Genomic DNA, 20,367 nt, shown 5'->3' on the forward strand with positions numbered 1-20,367 from the left:
AAAATTAATAAATTTGGTTTTCCAAAATTAATTCCAAGATCCAATATCTAAATATTTTAGCAGAGTATGGCAACAATGGAAAGAAATGACTTAATAGACCTCTGGAATGAAAAAAGAACTATTGTAAATCTTAGTTTGAAAAATACATCTTATATAAAAGATATAATGAATGTCTCAGAATTACATAATGATGCTTATATCAAAGTTTGTTGGTCAACTAAATGGTAAGAACTAAGTAAAATGTAAGATTTGCTTTTTAACAAAGCAACCTGAGTAATATGTTAAGTGTTAGAGGGGGATTGGAAAGAAATTGGGCTGGGCAAACATTTCCTCTTGGGCTCTCTATATAATCATCTATCTTACATTTGAACTGTTCATCACCGCGTCCATGTAATAGAGAAGAGGGACTCTGCCTACCTATGAGGTGCTTCCCAGAGCAAGAAGGCCTTGTCTTGCTGCTCTAGAAAAACAGTGCCTTCTCAAATCCTAGAGCCTAACAGAAGTATAGGAAATGGAAGTAATTGATGTCAATTTAATCCATCCTCATTGGACCCCTTTTAAATTGAGTCTTTCAAAGACCAGCTGGAAGTACAGACTCTAGCTAAAGAATATGGATACACATTTGTCTTGAAATTGGGGAGCAAAATTAATCAAATTATATTTTATATATGTTTGAATAGTATACAATAAAACCCACCAATCCATAATTAATATGGGCTAATTATCCTTTACTGGGCATTGTAATCCCTTCAACCAAATAGCCAAGCTGTAGTTGTTTTTATGTAACTTTTGTTTCACTGAAAAACATGGGAGAATGTACTGATAATGTCCAGTAAGGTCGATGAGTAAACACTGTTAACCCCACAACAAATGATGCTGCCTTCAGGGAGATCTGGGAAATGAAAAAAAAAAAAAATCGACTGATATACCAGAAATGCATATTGTATGTTTAACAACTCTCTTCACTGCAGCGCGAACTCCGAGACACTTGGTAATTTCAAGTGTGAGGAACAGAAGTCTTTCTCAATTCAAACTCAGAAGTTTCCGAAGAACTTCAAGCACAATTACATGGCAAAATTGATACTGCTCCTATATACATACATATATATGAAAAACAACACAATGATAAGTAGTTAACACTAATGGCCACTTTTGGAGAACACATTTGTAATTTTTCAACCACATAGGATAACTCCCTGAAAGAGCAAACACTTAACTACAAATAACTAACTTAAGTAAGAACATCTTTATCCAAGTATATATTTTAAACTATGAAAAAGATAGCTTTTCATAGTGGTAGTGTCATAATCAATGAGGTTGATCTGAGATGTGATTATTGCTAATTGAAAAAATAATTAACAAAACATGAGGAAGATAGTTAAATGATCATAATATAGTTCTCAGTCTAGACGTAGTTTATTGAAGTCTTAACTAAGGGGAAACTATCTCATTTTCCTTATATCTGAAGTTCTTATAAACTGAAGTCTGATGCCTAAAAACATGGCTTTTCCATAATGACATGCTGTTTAAGTGACTTATCTAAAATTATTTGTTAATAAACTTATGGATAGCAATTTGAGATATCTACCAGCACCCACAAATACTTTCTGAGAATGGAGTGGTATCAGAAGAAGTATTAAAAAAAAAAAAGGTACACAATTCTTTGTTTTATACCTTGTCATTTTTGCATCTTTACAAGAAAAAAATTAATTGTCTTTTTAAATACTTTTTATTTTGTAGCATAGGTAGTAAATTGGAAGTTGTACAGAAAGGTCCTTCTCCCAACTTCCCCCAATGATAATACCCTGCATAATTTTAGTACAATATTAAAACCAGGAAATTGCTACTGAGATAATCCACAGAGCTAATCCTATATAAAATTCTAAACAGCCTCTTATATTAATCTTTATATATATAAAATCTAAATTCCATATATATAAAAATTTGTGGGTAATTATTTTCATTTTAAATACTCTCCTAGTGAATAACTAATCTATGACATAAAATTTTCTCTTTTTATGACATGCCAATAACAATATTTACTGGCAAGTAGGTATCTCAAATTGCTATCCAGAAATTATCAAATAACTTTTGATACTAGTCTTAAATAGCATGGCATTATGGAAAAGGCATGTGTTTAGGCATCAGATTTCAGTTACAATGTTGGCAGCTCCTTCCCTTGCTGTCTGAGTGACCCAGTGGAGAAGACTTCATTGCTTCAGCCTTAAGTTCTTCATAAGAGTATCATAGCAAAATGATATTTACTAATATCTACCTCAAATAGTAAGGATTCAGTTATACCAGTTATATAAAAGAGCTTTATAAATTACCAAGTGCTATACAATGTTAATCTTTGTGTTCACTATTCTTATTAGAATTTACGTGGCGAAAAACTTACCTTCGTTTGAATCATGCCAGAACGTTGTTCTCTCATTTGGGTCACTATATTCTCAAAGCTGAACTGTAATAAGATGACAGTAATTTTGTATTATTCATGAAGAGGGAAAAGCACAACCCCAGGGATTGTCAAATGAGTACTACATACCTCTTTTTAGCAAAAGAGATGTCGACATGTAACCAGAAATTTCTCATTTCCAGTCACTAGAAAATGTGCCTTTTTAAACTTACTCCAATAAATAAGAAAGACTTATTGTAATAGGTTTTCAGGAAAATGCAGGAAGCAATCATTTATAATAAAAAATGTTCTCCAATAAACAAACAAAATGATCTTCAAAAGAAATAACAACATATTTGCCCTTGCATACACCTTTGTGTTATCCGAAGGGAGAACTGAAAGCAGCAATGTAAGACTGGGAAAACAGAAGATTTTCTCTACCTTCAAGAGTAGCATAACTGTTTCTCCTATAAGCAGCCCTGTCAACTCAAATGGAAACTTGAACAAAAGTTGGTTCACCACCAAATTCTGCACCTTTATGCAGAGACTGGTACAACCTGGGGTGTTTACTGAGTGGTGCAGGTCCACAGCGACAGCAGATACTTTCTGGGAGGTATTTACAAACCTGGAGCAATCTAATATTGGAGCAGCATTAGGAGTATGACCAGCTGAACAAGTCACAGACCACCTTAGGAGTTGCTGATCTTGCCTGAAGAGTCCTATGTGATACAAGCTCATTACAGTCATGTATTGCAAGGCCATGTCAACATGAAATATTTTAATCCAAAAGAATATAAAGTTGTATTTTTTTTGGTGCAGGATATGTGGCTCAGTGGCAGAACAGAGCACTTGCCAAGCATGTATAAGGCCCTGGTTCAATCCCCAACATTGAAAAAAAAATATTAAAAATAGGCATTCCTTTATATTTATAACATGTCATTCTTATCATCTTCATAATAAAAATAATAATTAAGGCTTTCTTAATATTTTTATTTTTGTAACAAAGGTAAACAGGAAGTTGTACAGGAAGGTCCTTCTTTCTTCCAACTTCCCTCAATGATACTACTATCCAGCATAATTATAGTGCAATATAAAAAACAGGAAGTTGTCACTGGGACAACTCCCCAGAGTTTATTCAGATTTCACTAGTTTTATACAGTCAAGTATGTGTATTTATGTGAATTTCTATACAATTTTATTACATATGATGATTCATGTAACCACAACCACTATCATAATACAGAGCTGATCCTTTATACCTCAAGATTTCCTTGTGCTATTCCTTCACAGTCAGCGACCCAATCATAAACCCCTGACAACCAGTGATCTCTTCTTCATCTTTATAGTAGTGTTATTTCAAGAAAGTTACTGAATTGAATGACAATATCTAACTTTTTGAGGTTGATTTTTTTCTCTCAGGGTAACTGCCTTGAGATGTATCCAAGTTATTCCATTTATTAGTGGTCTCATTCCTGTTTTTATTGCTAAATAATAATCCATGGTATGGATGTGTACTGGTTTCCAGTATGGAGGTGTTATGAATAAATGTGCTAGGAACATCTTTGTATAAATTCTTGTATGAAATTTTCATTTATGGGATAAATGCCCAAGAATCCTACTGATGGATTATATGGTAAGTTTAGTTTCTTTAAGGAAACTACAAAAGTATTTTCTAGAGTAGCTGTACCATTGTAAGTTCCCAATGTATGATGAGTATAGGTAATATAAGGGTAATCCAGTTTCTCTGAATCTTTGCCAGCATTTCTCCAAATCTGCACCACTATTTTATGGTGTCACTATTTTTATATTAGCTATTCTGACAGTAGTACACACATCAAGGTTTAATTTGCTTCCCAAAAGATAAAGAAGCTGACAATCTTTTCATGTACTTGTCATCTGTATACTCTGCTAAAAACTCTGGTCATGTCTTTTACCCATCTCTAACTGGTTTGTTTATTGTTGTTGTTCACTACTGATTTTTGAGGATCCTTTATATATTTTAAATGCAAGACTTTTCTTGGCTTGCAAACAGTTCTTCCAATTTTTAACCTGTCTTTTCATATCTTATTAGGGTACATTACAAAACAAATTAGGCCAAGAAAAGATAAATCTATTTGCAGATAGCAAAAATCATATATGTAGAAAATTTCAAAGAAACAAAAAATAAATAAAAATCTTTCAGAATTAATAAGTGCATTCAAAATTCAAAAAGAAAGGTCACAGGATACGAGATCAACATACAAAACCAACTGTATTTCTACATTTCATGTTCATTATAGTAGGAATGTGGAAATTGAAAGAAAAACAATACCATTTACATTTGCTCTAAAGAAAATGAAAAAGGATAAATCTAACAAAACATCTACAGGGTCTGAAAATTACAAAACGATGAAAAAATACAAAGACCACCTAAATGAAAGGAAAGATATATCACTACACTCATGGATTAGATGATTTATCATAGCAAAAATGTCAATTCTTCCAAATTAATCTACAAATTTAAGGCAATTTCTAACAAAATCACATCAAGTTCTTTTTGTAAACATATCTAGCTAATTCTAAAATTTGTATCAGAAAACACAGACCCTATAATGCTCAAACAACTTTGAAAACGAATAATAAAAGTAGAAGGAATCATTCTATCTGATGTTAAAACTTAGTACATAACTATAGAAATCCAAAGAGTAATATTGGCAGGACATATATACAGATCCAAGAAATATAATATAAAACCATAATAGAGCCATATAAATATGCCCAACAATTTTTCACAAAAGTATAACAGCAATCAATAGAGGAAGAGCAGCCTTTTCCACAAATAGTGCTGGAACAACAGTATTGCTTTTAAGCCTAGAATTTTTTTTTTTTTTTTTTTTTTTTTGGTACTGGGGATTAACCCACGGGTGCTTTACGAGTTATATCCCTAGCCCTTTTTATTTTGAGATAGTCTCACTAAACTGCTTAGGTCCTAAGTTGCTGAGGCTGGCCTCCTCGAATTTGTGATCCTCCTTCCTCAGTCTCCTAAATCTCTGGGACTACAGGTATGCATCACTGCACCCAGGCAAAAATAGAAAATGTTTTTAAAAACTTAAAAACTGAACCTTGACCTAAATCTCACACTGTACATAAAAATTAACTCAAATGGACTTAAATCTAAAACATAAAAATACAGAAATTTTCAAAAACAACAGGGAATAATTCTTTAAGATACAAGATAGGTAATGACTTTTTTGACTTAACATCAAAAGCACGACACACAAAGAAAATTTTTAGGTCTCATTGAAATGAAAAATTTATTTCTTTGAAAGCTTTAAATTGTGACTTCATATTATATTTATTATATTTATAAGTTATGGAAATAAATCTGTATATTCAGATTTATTTATTTATTCATATTATATTTATTATATTTATAAGTTATGGAAATAAATCTGTATATTCTTTAACCTTAATTTACTGATGATGAAATAAACATGGATTTTGGTCAAGAAATGACACAACTTTCTCAATGAGGCCATAGTGGTCAAAATAAATGACAATAGAGGTGAATGAAAAGAAATTAACACCAAAAGAGTTTTCATACTAATTTTATCTTGAATTATGACTCCTCATGAATTGAATTATGTAGTATTAATTGTGAAGTGCTAAGACCATATGTGTTTATTTGCAAAGATATACTGACTATAACTATACTGTTTCACAAAATAATCATTAATTTACTTGTACTTTTTATTCATTTTTATTATTTATGTATTTATTTAGGTACTGGTGATTGAGCAGGCCAGGGTGCTATACCACTGAGTGATATCCCTAGTCCTTTTTTTTTTTTTTCTTTTTGAGACAGGGTCACACTCAATTACTAAGGGTCTCAGTAAGTTGCTGAGGCTGACCTTGAATTTGTAATCCTCTTGCCTCAGCCTCCTGAGTAGCTGGTATTATAAGTGTGTGTCACCACACCCAGCCTTATTTGTCACTTATAATAATAACTAAAAAAGAATTCAAAGACAAAGAATTATTTTATAGAATATTAGATAAAAAGCTAACAGAAGCTGATGGTGAATGTTTCATACATAATATTAATGTTCTAGAGACTCTATATAAAGGAATAATTTGAATTGCTAAGATTAATATACACACACACTTGTTAAAACAATGGTGAGAGACTATTTGAAAGATGTGTTCTTGGAAAGTCTGGCAAAAAGATATCATTTTCTTATTATATCACAGAGTTAGATAAATTTGGGGACTGGCTAATGGTAGGGAGTGGTACCAACTTATGGAACAAAAATAAGTAGAAAAGTATTTACTATTGAAATTTAATGAAGTCATTGATATGGATAACATAGTGATTCTTTCAGTATATGTGTGACATGAACATAATATGGTAAGGAAGAATTCTTCCTTTTTCTCAGCTTGATTACCGATAAACTCTACTAGTTTAAAACTGTATAAAAATTCAAAGCACTACATTTTCAACAAATTTGAGTGACTTGAAGATCGCTTTTTGTGTAGTATGATATTATGATAGGAAAGCTGAAATAACCAAAAAAATGTAGTTGGTTGAGGTAGTTACACAGATGAAGAAATTTGTGCCAGAAGAAAAATCAATAGGCTACTACAAAAAGATTCTTGCTAACAAAAAAACAAAAGCAAAAACCAACACCTGCCAGATGAACTAAAGTGTGCTTAGTGCCATAGTACAAATTTTTATTATATATAGGGCAATGTGTTAAATTTGGGATTATTCTCCTTATTACATGATCATTCTCTATGTTAGCTGAAAATTAACAATTATTATTGCATGCTGAAGATGGTTAAAGAAGGGAAAAGTTCTGCTGAGAATATCTGAAATCCTGCAAGTCAAGAACTAGTTTGTGCTACGTGCAATGGCACACACCTGTAATCCCATCATCTCAAAAGGCTGAGGCAGGAAGATTCTAAGTTCAAAGCCAGTTACATCAATTTAGTAAGGTCGTAGCAACTTATCCATATCAATGACTTCATTAAATTTCAATAGTAAATACTTTTCTACTTATTTTTGTTCCATAAGTTGGTACCACTCCCTACCATTAGCCCTTTCTCAAAAAATAAAACAATGGGCTGGGGATGTTGCTCAGTGATTAATCACCCTGGGTTCAATCTCTGGTACAAAAAAGAGAGAGCGAGAGAGTGAGAGAGAGAGAGAGAGAATAGATTAATAACTTTCTTGATTAAATTCATGCTCTCATGGGACTGGATTAGTTACCACTGGACAGGCCACCCCTCATGTTTATTCTCTTCTGTACACACTTGCTTCTCTTACTATTTCCACCATGAGTTAAAGCAATACAAGACCCTTGCAAGATGCACTGTCTGATCTGGAACATTTCTGGTTCCAGAAGTATGATACAAAATGAACTTTTATATAATAAACCTTTGTTTTACAAAATACCCTGTGTCTCAGGTATTCTATTATATCAACAGAACATTAGATTAATTACATATCTAACACACTAATCACAATCTTGGATGTCACATCAATATCTTAAAATGCTTTGAAAGTTTCTAAATGCTTACTCCTAATTTTTACATACTAAACTTGCTGCAGATAACAAACATGCTCTGATGAATAAAATTTCTGAGGAGAGTAGAGGAGGGCATCAGTAAGAACATTTATGTTAAGTGACAGCTCCATGATCTATGGAAAGTCAATAAAGAAACAATAAATGGATTTCCTATTTTTGAACCATTATATATTTCATCAGATCAGAGCATCTTTAATTGTAAGATTATTATTTTATATATCACTAAGAAAGAAAAATACTAACAAGTAAATGACATGAGATTGATTATAAGATATATTTTAAGTTTTAAAGTTTAAAGAAGCTATAATGTGGAGTGGAAGCAATGATCCCTACTTAGATTTGATGATGAAAGATAATATTTATAGCTTTTCCAGTTGCCACAAGGGACACAAAATAAGGGTAAATACAAAATTAAGAAATTACAATGGATAATATATAAATAAGAAACATGCTAAAGTATTTTCTACTAAAAGTATAAAATATTAATTATAGAAATAAGATAACAGACTCTGCTAATATTAGCATTTTTAGGACATTTTCATTTTTTGACTGCCTCGTATATATTATTTTCTTTTCTTTTAGTACTAGGGATTGAACCCAAACGCACTTTACACTGAGCCCTTTTTTATTTTGAGACAGAGACTTGATAAATTGCTCAGGCTGGCCTAAAACTTGTGATCCTCCCAAGTAGCTAGAATTACAGGTATGTACCACATGCCTGGGTCTATGTCCTTTTTGGTAATGATACTCTTTTTGGGAAACTATATTTCTTTCATTCTCAACCATATGAACTGAGGTAGATGGACCACTACATCCCTCTGTTATTAGTTCATAAAAGAAGCTAATTTTCAGTCAGAAAAGGGACATACTAGGAGATTTTGGCCTGAACTTCTGAAAAACAGATGTTCCTCCATCCTCCAAGGAATAATTGGAATTAGATTTTTACTCCCTATTTGATATTATATGAGAATGAGTGCTGGAACCACAACGGCCATTTTTCTGCTACCAAGAAGACCTTTCACTGTTAGAATATGACTTCGAAAATTCTGAGAGGGCAGGGATTTGACGCTGGTTCTGACAAAAACGTAACTTTACAGAATATGCTTGCCAGGGCAGATGTTTAGAAACCTGTTTCCTTATGGCTGAGGTATGCACTTTCACATTTCTTGTGATCATTCTATCAGCCACTTTCCTCCTAGTGTTTGCTCAGTAAATAGGTAATAAGAAACAGATGTCTTCCTCTCCTCATTCCTGCAGCATAGGAATACAGTTCAGTAAGTAAGCCCTTTTAGCCACAGATCTCAAGTCTCTTTCCCAATCAGTTTAGGCAATAACAGTTTAATCACCATATATTAGATCCTGGTATCTATCTCTTACTAGTTCCAAATTTAGGAGAAAATTAAAGGATTGTTAATGCTTGACTAAAACCCAACAATATTATTGCCCTTATTTTATATAAGTGTACTGAGTTTGAGAGAGAATGAGCAAGTTACACAAAGTCACCAAAATCTGATGTGGTAAAATTGACAGTCAAACCTAGGGACCTCTCATTAGCTCTGAAGTCTGTATTTTTTTCAGTGTGCTCAAATGTACTAAAAGCAGGCATAGTTCATTTACAAGATACTAGATACTAAAACCATGGTGGGTTACAGAGGAAAGAAAAAAGAAGATAAACTCATATTAGCTGTGTATCTACTATATTTTCAGACACTGTCCTAAGTGATTGATTTATATTATTTCTTAGATCCTCACAATCACACACATCCCCCCGGAACCTGCAGTAAGTTAAATGAGAAGCAGGTATCCAAATCTCATGCACTTTCAGTTTGTAAATTGTTCCTGAAGGCCAAATATTAGTCTTCCAATATTATCAGGCTGTTAAAAGTAGTGTTACATAAACAGCATTATTTTATCTGTTTGATTCACATACTTACTGAAAAGTTCTTTTCAATAGCACAGAACACAGCATCCACACATATGAATACCCCTGTTCGGCCTACACCAGCACTGCAGTGAACCACTATAGGTCCTGTAAGGTGGCTCTTCCTTACATAACGAACATATTTTATGAAATCATCTGCTGAAGTAGGAGTGCCATGGTCTGGCCAGTTAGTGAACTGCAAGTGTTTTACAGAGTGGCTAGTTCCTGTCTGTCAGAGAGAGAGAGAATGAGAGAGAGAGAGGGAGAGAGAGAGAGATTTATTGATTTCTTATACAAGAGATTTAATTTCAATTTCTAATATACCAATAATAATACAATCATTATAATAGTGGACATACCATATTATACTAATATTATATAAAACTTTCAAATAGAACTCAAATCTAATTTTGATTTATAAAAATTCTGAAAGTTGCCAGGTTTGAATTTTTTCTCAATTTTACAAAGGAGAACACAATAAAACAATGAAAATAAGAATATTAACAGTCAACACAAATTGAGCTTACCCAGGGCTTCCCAAGAAATAATCTATTTAATCTTCACAACATTCCTGTGAGTCAGTCCTACTTTATCCTTTGTTTTACAGATTAGGATTAGGGGGATTGGGAGGTGTATACTAGGTCACAAGACCCATACTTTTAAATTGGGACTTTAACATAGGCCTCCTGAAGCATAATTCACTACTTTCATTCTGCATGAGGTTGCAGAAAAATAAAGATTTCAAAATATTTAGGGCAAAAGATATGCCAATACTTTAGGAATATAACCATAAAAGGCAATTTAGTTTAGCTTTTATATTACTAAATATAAAAACTGATAGGGGCCTAACCAAACTCCTCTAGTGATGTTGTCAGGTTGTTTATGAACATGAGAGCAGACTGTAGTCCCAACTATTGTTCTTAGCACCCTTGAAGTATACTCATGAAATTCTTCTCAAGATTGACATAGGTAACACTTGGAGTTTACCATATTCAATCCAAAGGAATCATCACTCTTTGCCCAGTGTGGGAACACTGTCTTACCTCACCATGGTCCCTCTTGGAAAGGTCAGAATGGGTTTCTCCCCACCTTTTTTTTTTTTTTTTTTTTTGGTAGTTGTAGATGAACAGCATACCTTCATTTTATTTGTTTATTTTCATGTGATGCTGAGGATTGAACCCAGTGCCTCACACATGTAAGGCAAGTGCTCTGCCACTGAGCCCCAGCCCCAACTCATTTTCCTCCTCTTTGGTTTACCCTAAGATGTTCAGACCCCTCTTCTAATTTGTGATGGTTAATTTTCATGTCTGCTTGGCTGGGTCACAGTACCTGGATATTTGGTCAAACATTATTCTAGATATTTCTGTGAAGATATTTTTTGTATTATAGTATATTATAATTTAAATCAGTGGACTTTGAGTAAAGCAGATTACTCTCTAGAACATGGGTAGGCTTCACTCAGTCAGCTGAAGGCATTAAGAGAACAAAGACTAAATTCCCCTAAACAAGAGGAATTCTACCAGCAGACTGCTTTGGGACTCAAACTGGAATTCTTTCCTGGGTGTCCAGTCTACTGTCCCATTATGTAGATGTGTCAATCCTCCACAATCATGCAAGCCAATTACTTAAAAGTAATATATTTTCCCTCTTCTTTCTCTTTCCATAAACATATATATCCTGTTGGTTATCTTTCTCTAGATAAACCTAACTATAATAAGAATGCTGTGTCATATGTTCTATATTAATGTATTTAATATAGTTTTATACCTGAAATCATAAATCTAGAAAACCTCCAAGTCACTTTGGCTATTAATATGTTCTATATTACATAACACTTGACAGTGGCAGAAATAACTTAAGATCTGGAAATGACAGTGAGAGGAGATGATATTTAAAACAACTTTTAACTTAATACTGAATAGAAAACTCATTTGAATCATTGGTGTATGAAACTGAACGATGTAAACAATACCTCAAAATCTTGTGAAGGCACCAAATTGAGAGTTGCTATTATCAGATCTTTCCTGTACCCCTGACTATTGAGACCTTGCACAAAGGTGGACCTCACTAATTTCCTGATCCAATGCCATGTAGATGGAACTCCTGATGCAGATTATCCAACCATGGGCCTCAACTTAAAGGCCACCAGCATTGGCCCCCCTTACCAGGGCTTCATAGGATATCCTCAGCATTTGAATCCTTGCAATGGACTATTACTCTGAGCCTCCCACTTGATATTCTCTCTCTCTCTCTCTCTCTCTCTCTCTCTCTCTCTCTCTCTCTCTCTCTCTCTTTTTGAGGTACTAATTTATTTTTTTATTGATTTTTTGAAAAAATAAATGACAGCAGAATGCATTACAATTCTCATTAAACATATACAGCACAATCTTTCATATCTCTGGTTGTAATAAAGTATGTTGACATCAATTTGTGTCTTCATGCATGTACTTTGGGTAATGATGTCTATCACATTCCACCATCCTTGCTAACCTCCTGTCCCCTCCTTTTCCTTCCCATCCCTCTGCCCTATCTAAAGTTTGTCTATTCCTCCCATGCTCCCCCTCTCTACTCCACTATGAATCAGCCTCCTTATATCAGAGAAACACTTGACATTTGTTTTTTTGGGATTTTGGCTAACTTCACTGAGCATTATCATCTCCAATGCCATCCATTTACCTGCAAATGCCATGATTTTATTCTCTTTTATTGCTGAGTAAAATTCAAAAAAAACATATCAAAAAGATCTTGTACCATGATCAAGTAGGATTCATCCCAGGGATGCAAGGTTGGTTCAACATTCAGAAATCAATAAATGTAATTCATCACATCAATAGACTCAAATATAAGAATCATATGATCATCTCAATAGATGCAGAAAAGCATTTGACAAAATACAGCACCTTTACATGTTAAAAACTCTAGAAAAACTAGAGAACAAAGACTAAATTCAGGGATAACAGAAACATATCTCAACATCTTAAAGGGCTATCTACACTAAGCCTCAGGACAACATCATTCTAAATGGAGAAAAATTAAAGGCATTCCCTCTAAAAACTGTGAAGAGGGATGCCCTCTTTCACCACTTCTATTCAACATAGTTTTTGAAACACTGGCCAGAGCAATTAGACAGACAAAAGAAATTAAAGGGATATGTATAGGAAAAGAAGAACTTAAATTAGCACTATTTGCTGACGATATGATTCTATACCTTGAAGACCCAAAAAGCTCCACCAGAAAAATTCTAGAACTAGTAAATGAATTCAGCAAAGTAGCAGGATTTAAAATTAACTCCCATAAATCAAAGGCATTTCTGTATATCAGTGACAAATTCTCTGAGAAGGAAATGAGAAAAACTACCCCTTTACAATAACCTCAAAAAATGAAATAAAATACTTGGGACTCAACGAAAGAGGTGCATTAAAATTCTTTGAAAACTACAGGATCCTAAAGAAAGAAATCAAAGAAGACCTTAGAAGATGAAAAGATCTACCTTGCTCTTGGATAGGCAGAATTAATATTATCAAAATGACTATAGTACCAAAAAAAAACTATACATATTTAATGCAATTCTGATCAAAATCCCAATGGCATTCCTCATAGAAATAGAAAAAGCAATCATGAAATTCATCTGGAAAAATAAGAGACTCAGAATAGCTAGAGCAATTCTTAGCAGGAAGAGTGAAGCAGGTAGCATCACTACACCAGATCTTAAACTATACTACAGAGCAATAGTAACAAAAACACCATGGTATTGGCACCAAAACAGACCTGTATACCAATGGTACAGAACAGAGGACACAGTGACTAATCCACAAAACTACAATCATCCTATATTAGACAAAGGTGCCAAAAACATGCACTGGAGAAAAGATAGCCTTTTCAACAAATGGTGTTGGGAAAACTGGAAATCCATATGCAACAAAATGAAATTAAACCCCTATCTCTCACCATGCACAAAACTCAAATCAAAATGGATCAAGGACCTAGGAATTAAACCAGAGACTCTGTATCTAATAGAAGAAAAAGTAGGCCCTAATCTTCATCATGTGGGATTAGGTCCCAACTTCCTTAATAAGACTCCTAGAGTGTAATAATTAAAACCAAGAATCAATAAATAGGATGGATTTAAACTAAAAAGTTTCTTCTCAGCAAAGGAAATAATCTGTAAGGTGAACAGAGAGCCTACATCCTGGGAGCAAATTTTTACCCCTCACACATCAGATAGAGCACTAATCTCTAGGGTATATAAAAAATTCAAAAAGCTAAGCAACAACAACAACAACAAAAAAAAATAACCCAATCAATAAATAGGCCAAGGATCTGAAGAGACACTTCTCAGAAATGGATATACAATCAATCAACAAATATATGAAACAATGTTCATCATCTCTAGCAATTAGAAAAATGCAAATCAAAACTACTCTAATATATCATCTCACTCCAGTCAGAATGGCAGTGATTATGAAGACAAACAACAATAAGTGTTGGCAAGGATGTGGGGGAAAATGTACACTCAAAACTGTGCTGGTGGGACTGCAAATTGGTACAGCCATTATGGAAAGCAGTATGGAGATTCCTAAGGAAATTTGGGAATAGAATCTTTTCAAGATTCACCATCTGACCCAGCTATCCCTCTCCTCGGTCTATACCCAAAGGACTTAAAAACAGCATACTACAGAGACACAGCCATATCAATGTTTATAGCAGCACAATTCACAATAGCTAAACTGTGGAGCCAACCTAGATGCCCTTCAGTAGATGAATGGATAAAAAAAAATTGGCTTATATACCCAATGGAATTTTGATCTGTCTTCTCTAAGCACATACACCATTTGGAACTGATTTGTTAGTGTCTTCCTCACTAGACAATAAAAGTTCCAAGAATAAAGACTGTGTCTGTCTTTTATACCCAGGAAAGTTGGAAAAGTGTTTACAACAATTCTTGCTGTACACTTCTTTTCTCAATTCCTTATTCCTTCTCTTTGTATAAAATGCTTTTCCTTTTGAGTTTCACACATATTGGCTTTATCTTCTCATTGTTATCACCCAGTGACTTAATTTCACAATCTTACACATTCACTGAAAATCCTAATCTTATCCCTTCTGTAACTTCTATCATCATTCAGAGTAATTTAATTTCTAAACTTCACAACAAACACAATAACCTCACAATATTTTTATTTCTGTCTTTCAGGGGACACTTCCTTTCTTCTACTCCCATTGATGACCACCAAAACTATAATGTCTAGTATAGAATATTTGCAGTTCTACAATTCCAACATCAAGTTGTGGCCAGAAGCTCCTACACTACTATCTCAATATGCTCCACTTCAACTCCAATGTTGAATGACCAAATGGAGGTCTTCATGTCCTCCATTTACTCCTTGTTTATAACCCTCATATATCACTAAGCAACTTACACTTCACAGTGGATTATCTGAATTATCTCTTGCCAAACTGTCAATTCTTCGATTCTTTGAATCTTCCCACATGTACTAGATAGCATTCCATCCTGAATTAGTCCTATAGTCTGTGTTCAGGGATCCCAAAGTTATGCAGCTAAGAAGAAAATAATCACACAGTTGCATGTTTTGTTGCTTGTGCAAATTTATGGGTCCACCCACTAGCATCACTCATTATCAACACTTTCTTGGTCACTGTCTCTGTTTCAATCAACTTATTTGGTGATGACTCCAAATCTCAACAGTTCTTTTCAAGATTCCTGTTCAACTCCAACTTCTTTTCACTCCTGATGAACACACCATCACTAACCTGTTAATCCAACCCATTTGAGTACTGTAACTTACCACTTTCTCCATTCCATTTCTATTTTCCAAATCTATTAAAGCATGAATTACTCTACACCATTGTTTCTTTAATTTTTTTAAAGAGAGATGGGGGGGGGGAAGAGAGAGAGAATTGTTTTAATATTTATTTATTTATTTTTAGTTTTCGGTGGATATAACATCTTTATTTTTTATGTGGTGCTGAGGATCGAACCCAGAGCCCCGTGTATACCAGGCGAGCACATTACGGCTTGAGGCTTGAGCCACATCCCCAGCCCAATGCCATTGTTTCTTAACAGAACATTCTATAATGCAAATGTTCTACTTCTGTACTGCCCCATATAGTATCTACTAGTAACATGACTAACAAGCACTAGAAATGTAACTACTGCAAATGAGGAACTGAATTTGTCATTTTATATAAATCCAAACTTAAATAGTCAGTCTACAATGTTGAACAACCTAAATTCTTCCTTTTATCATTTATAAGCCACAAGTCGTAAATCACTTCAGTCTACCAATTCAACTCAACTGCATTATTTGACCATGCAACTCACTAAAATTCTTCAATGTCTCCCAACTGTTTTTTTATTACAAAGTTCATACTCTTTTGGTGAAAAAAAGACATTTCATGCTTTAGATGGATAGTCCCTGCTTACTTTCTATCTCTTCATTTTATCTTTCATTATTTCCTGAAACTGAACTCCTACATTACAGAAATACTTAACTATTTATATTTCTATATACACTTCTCATGCAGTTTTATATGTGAGTCTTTATTTCCTCTATCTTTAGCATGGGTAATTCTCCATCCAGATGTCACCTCCTCCAGTAAATCTTCCCTTAAACCTCAAGAAAATCTAAGCACTTCTTTCTGAGTCTCCATACAGATCTCGATATTACCACTGAAGATAATAATTCAAGAATCAGTGAGTATATTAATCTTGTGCTATTTAATAAGTATCAGAAGTGCCTGTCAGGGTGGTTAGCACTTCAAAGACTCAATACATATCTGCCACATTCAGCAGAAGCAGCCAAGAATATCCAGGATCAGACAACTTCTAATACTCACTCTTTCCATCCCACCTCTCCAACTTTCTTTTCTTTTCAAAGTTTGGTTAATACAGAAGTAAAAGTGATGGTAGTTAGTTTCTTCTATAAAAGGGAAGTGAAAGGTTACTTATCAAAGTATTTATTCAGTCTATATTACATCTTAATCCTAATTTTTAGTTCTAATATATCTGCTTGTGTAATATAGTACAACTTCCTATTTATTTTTAAAAACTTACAGACTTCTCCACAATTTTAAATATTCGAATGATGAAATATTTAAGTATCTGGTATTTCTTCTGGAAGATACGAAGGTGTTTCAACTCCAAAGGTGTCTTCAGTGAAATGGGCCAGTAATTGTGGCATTTTGTAACTCCATCCTCCACATCTCTGGTTATCATGGCAATAACATTAGAATTATTTTCCAAAACCATTTGCCAGAAGTCATTTGTAGTGTGTGGCAGTGGTCCTTGGGTAGCAATATAAAAATTCTCTTCTCCATGATTGACTATTCTAATATAACTAGCATTGATGTAGTCCATGCTTTCTCCAAGAGGAACACGTGTTGAATCATCTATTACAGAAAGAGAAACATTTGGTAAATAAAGGAAAAGTGGGAGATGCAATATACCCAGACTTCATGAAAGCATTTCACACATGTATCTCTTCAACCAACAGAGAAGATGGCCTAGAAGATTCTTCACAAAAGGGTTGAGTTCATAAGTTTTCTTTACCCCATAAAACACACTGGCATGACCTAAGAAACATACAATTAGTGGAGTTTTATTTTTTAAGTTTTTAATATACAAAGAAGAATGTCTACAGCATCTAGACACTTTGAAAAACTCCTCTTAAATATACTAAAGATAGGATAAGACCAAAGAAAATATATACTAGCTTGCAATTGAACACAGCAAAGGAGGAGCCCTCTGAAGCAGTAAATGAATGACATTCTCCTACAAATCTGGGAAGCCTGAAAACCTAGAGCAGCAGGAGCCAGAAAATATGATAGGTGACTTACATCCTCAGTCTTCAACTGGTAAAGTAACATGCTAATCAAAGCTTTTTGTGGCAAAAGGATGTTGTAGCATTTGCTCCAAGTAACATGGGACTTGTCTAACATGTCTTTTATAGGAAATATGAAAGGAAAAACCTAGTTGCTTGGCCCATTAATAAAACTTCATTGTCCCAAGAGCTCTTCCTTCACTTGACATAGACACTTGGAGTTCTTATTCCACTACTGCTCCAGCACAGAAGTAGGAATGTACATAATACCAAAGCCCCTTCCTTACATGCAGAGCTTTTACTAATCACCTCAGAATGATGTGGACTATTGATCTAGCAAATATTGCAATGACAACAATAACTGAACAGGGACTTAACATGATTTCTGACAGAACTATTCTCAAACTGCAACATAACACACAGAATCCTTCTTTTATAAATATGTATATATAGGAAAAACAATTGCTGGCTAGACAGTATTTTTAAAAAGAGACCTTTCTATGAAATCACTGTAAATAATCTTCTTTCAAAAAAGTTACTATTTTTCAAATGAAATTCAAGAGTACATTATCTTATTATTTAAAAGGATAAAATACATCTGTTTAATAATAAATGTTACATTATATCATATAGCAGGTAACAATACTATATAAAATCTTTTATCATAGTGTATATGTATATGTGTATGTATGCATGATACATATGTAATGAGAAGTCTGGCAAGTATTAAATCAAAATACCTGTAGTTATTTTATCATCCAAATAGAGAGTATGTACTCATAGTATGAATGCATTTTTATAATTTTAAAAAGGGAGATTATACATTTGAAATTAAACATTCTAAAATATTAAAAGATTGCTTTTAGATAAAAACATGATAACTCAACCTTATAAGTTATATTTGAACAGCAAACAAATTAAGAAATTTAGAAAATTTGCTTGAAGAATGTTTTTAGAAGAAAGTGATAAAGATGACAATAATGACTAATATGCTAAAAGGATATCAAGCACACAAAGGGGATATATAAAAGAAATTTCAGAAACAAAATTTTATAAGACACAGTGGGAAGAAACCCAACTGATCATAGAAAAGTCCCGTAAACAGGATATAGAACAAACATGCTGAGTGGGTCTGAGTAGGAAGTTATGCTGTACATATCACCTTATAAATTTCAAACAATCCTTTGAGGAAGAGCTATTATCATTCTTGATTTTCAGATTAAAAACCTACTCTAAGTCGTTTGTTCCATGTTGTGCAGCAATTCTATTAGAATCCACAGTCTCAAAATAATTCCTCTTTTCTAACTCTCAAGGAAGACTCAAGTATGCAGAAAGAAAGACCTCACTGAGTGTCAGGCAACATTAATGAAGTTTCTAAGATTCTAGGTCAGCAGAGTGTAAGATCACAGAGATAGGAAACAAAAATTGTGCTAGTGGATGGATCACTAAGGATAATGGTGAGTGGTGCCACTCCTGTGTCCACTCCTTGATTCCTGAATACTAGTTATGACAGAAACAGCATTGTACTAATCTGGGGGCATATTCAGCTTCCTGGGGAATACAGCCCATTCCAGCAAGGTATTCCCATAAATATGGCACTGTGATTGAGTCTTCAAAAGGACAACATTCTGTCAAGCTAGCTGAAAGATAGTAGGGGATATAACACTAGTGAATTTCATGAGCATGAACCCACTGCTACAAACCATTTGCCACAAAATGTGTTCCCTAACCAGAAGCAATCTGTGTGGAATATCTTGTAAGGTATTCTGTAGGTCTATGGATGGTAAATTTGCCAGAAGCACTGAAGCACTGTGTGCAGGGAAGACAAATATATCCAGAGTAATTTTCTATTTTAATAAGAAAAAAAGCACTGTTTCTTCCATAATAAAAGCAGCCCATTGTAATCAATCTACCACTATGGCTGATCACCCCTGGGAATGGTGCCATACTGGAGACTCAGTGTTGGTCTCTGTTGCTGGCAGACTGGGAACTCAGCAGTGGCTATAGCCAGGTTGGCCTTGGTGAATGGAACTACACATTGCTGAGTGCATATATAACCTTCATCCCTGCTGACAAGCCTGCTTTGTTTATGAGTCCATTGTCCAATGAGAGGGTGGCTAGGGAAACAGTCTGAATATCAATACCCATAGAACAAATACCACACTTGATTATTAAAGTTCTCTTACTTTTGCATTCACAGAAGACACAAATATCTTTGTGGTTTTTGCCCAGAGAGGTCTTTCTACATACCTTTCCCAGACCTTCTTGTCACCAATTTTCTAGTCATGTTCCTTCAAATTCCCTGATCATCTAGGTAAGGTATTGGCCATACCCTATAAATAGTGATAGACTTATACTTCTGGCCATTTCTCTGAAATAAATAACAAATTACATTGCTCAAAGATCTGCCCAGTGGGAGTATTTCCCTTCACCATTATCCTTCAGAGATTTTGCAAAACAGGAGCTGTGATGCTGCAGCTTTCCATTTCTTGTGGTGCCTGCATATCATATAGAACCATCTTAAAATCAGTGTATGTCTTCACTTCCTCTGTCAACTGATCATAGGGAACTCTCCATGAGGCCATAGGCACACCCTGGCAGAGAGAAAAGAGTGTAGCAGGAATGGGGACAATAGGTATTCAGGTA

General features: G+C 34.1%; 1 protein-coding gene and 1 pseudogene across 1 annotated transcript in view; one reads left to right on the top strand and one right to left on the bottom strand.

Annotated features, from left to right (window-relative positions):
- Positions 1–1,023: 1,023 nt before the first annotated feature.
- The window catches only part of Ptpn20 (protein tyrosine phosphatase non-receptor type 20), a 69,501-nt gene continuing 50,157 nt past the window's right edge, over positions 1,024–20,367 (bottom strand). Inside the window, exons 7-10 of the mRNA XM_076835203.1 lie at positions 16,956–17,290; positions 9,894–10,109; positions 2,399–2,461; positions 1,024–1,089 (exon numbers count right to left, since the gene is read on the bottom strand). Of these exons, the coding sequence (XP_076691318.1) occupies positions 1,024–1,089; positions 2,399–2,461; positions 9,894–10,109; positions 16,956–17,290 (680 nt within the window). The remainder of the gene's footprint in view (positions 1,090–2,398; positions 2,462–9,893; positions 10,110–16,955; positions 17,291–20,367) is intronic.
- On the top strand, positions 1,283–1,437 carry LOC143381663 (U4 spliceosomal RNA; annotated as a pseudogene).

Source organism: Callospermophilus lateralis, chromosome 15 (genome assembly GCF_048772815.1).
Source record: "Callospermophilus lateralis isolate mCalLat2 chromosome 15, mCalLat2.hap1, whole genome shotgun sequence".
Taxonomy (NCBI): domain Eukaryota; kingdom Metazoa; phylum Chordata; class Mammalia; order Rodentia; family Sciuridae; genus Callospermophilus; species Callospermophilus lateralis.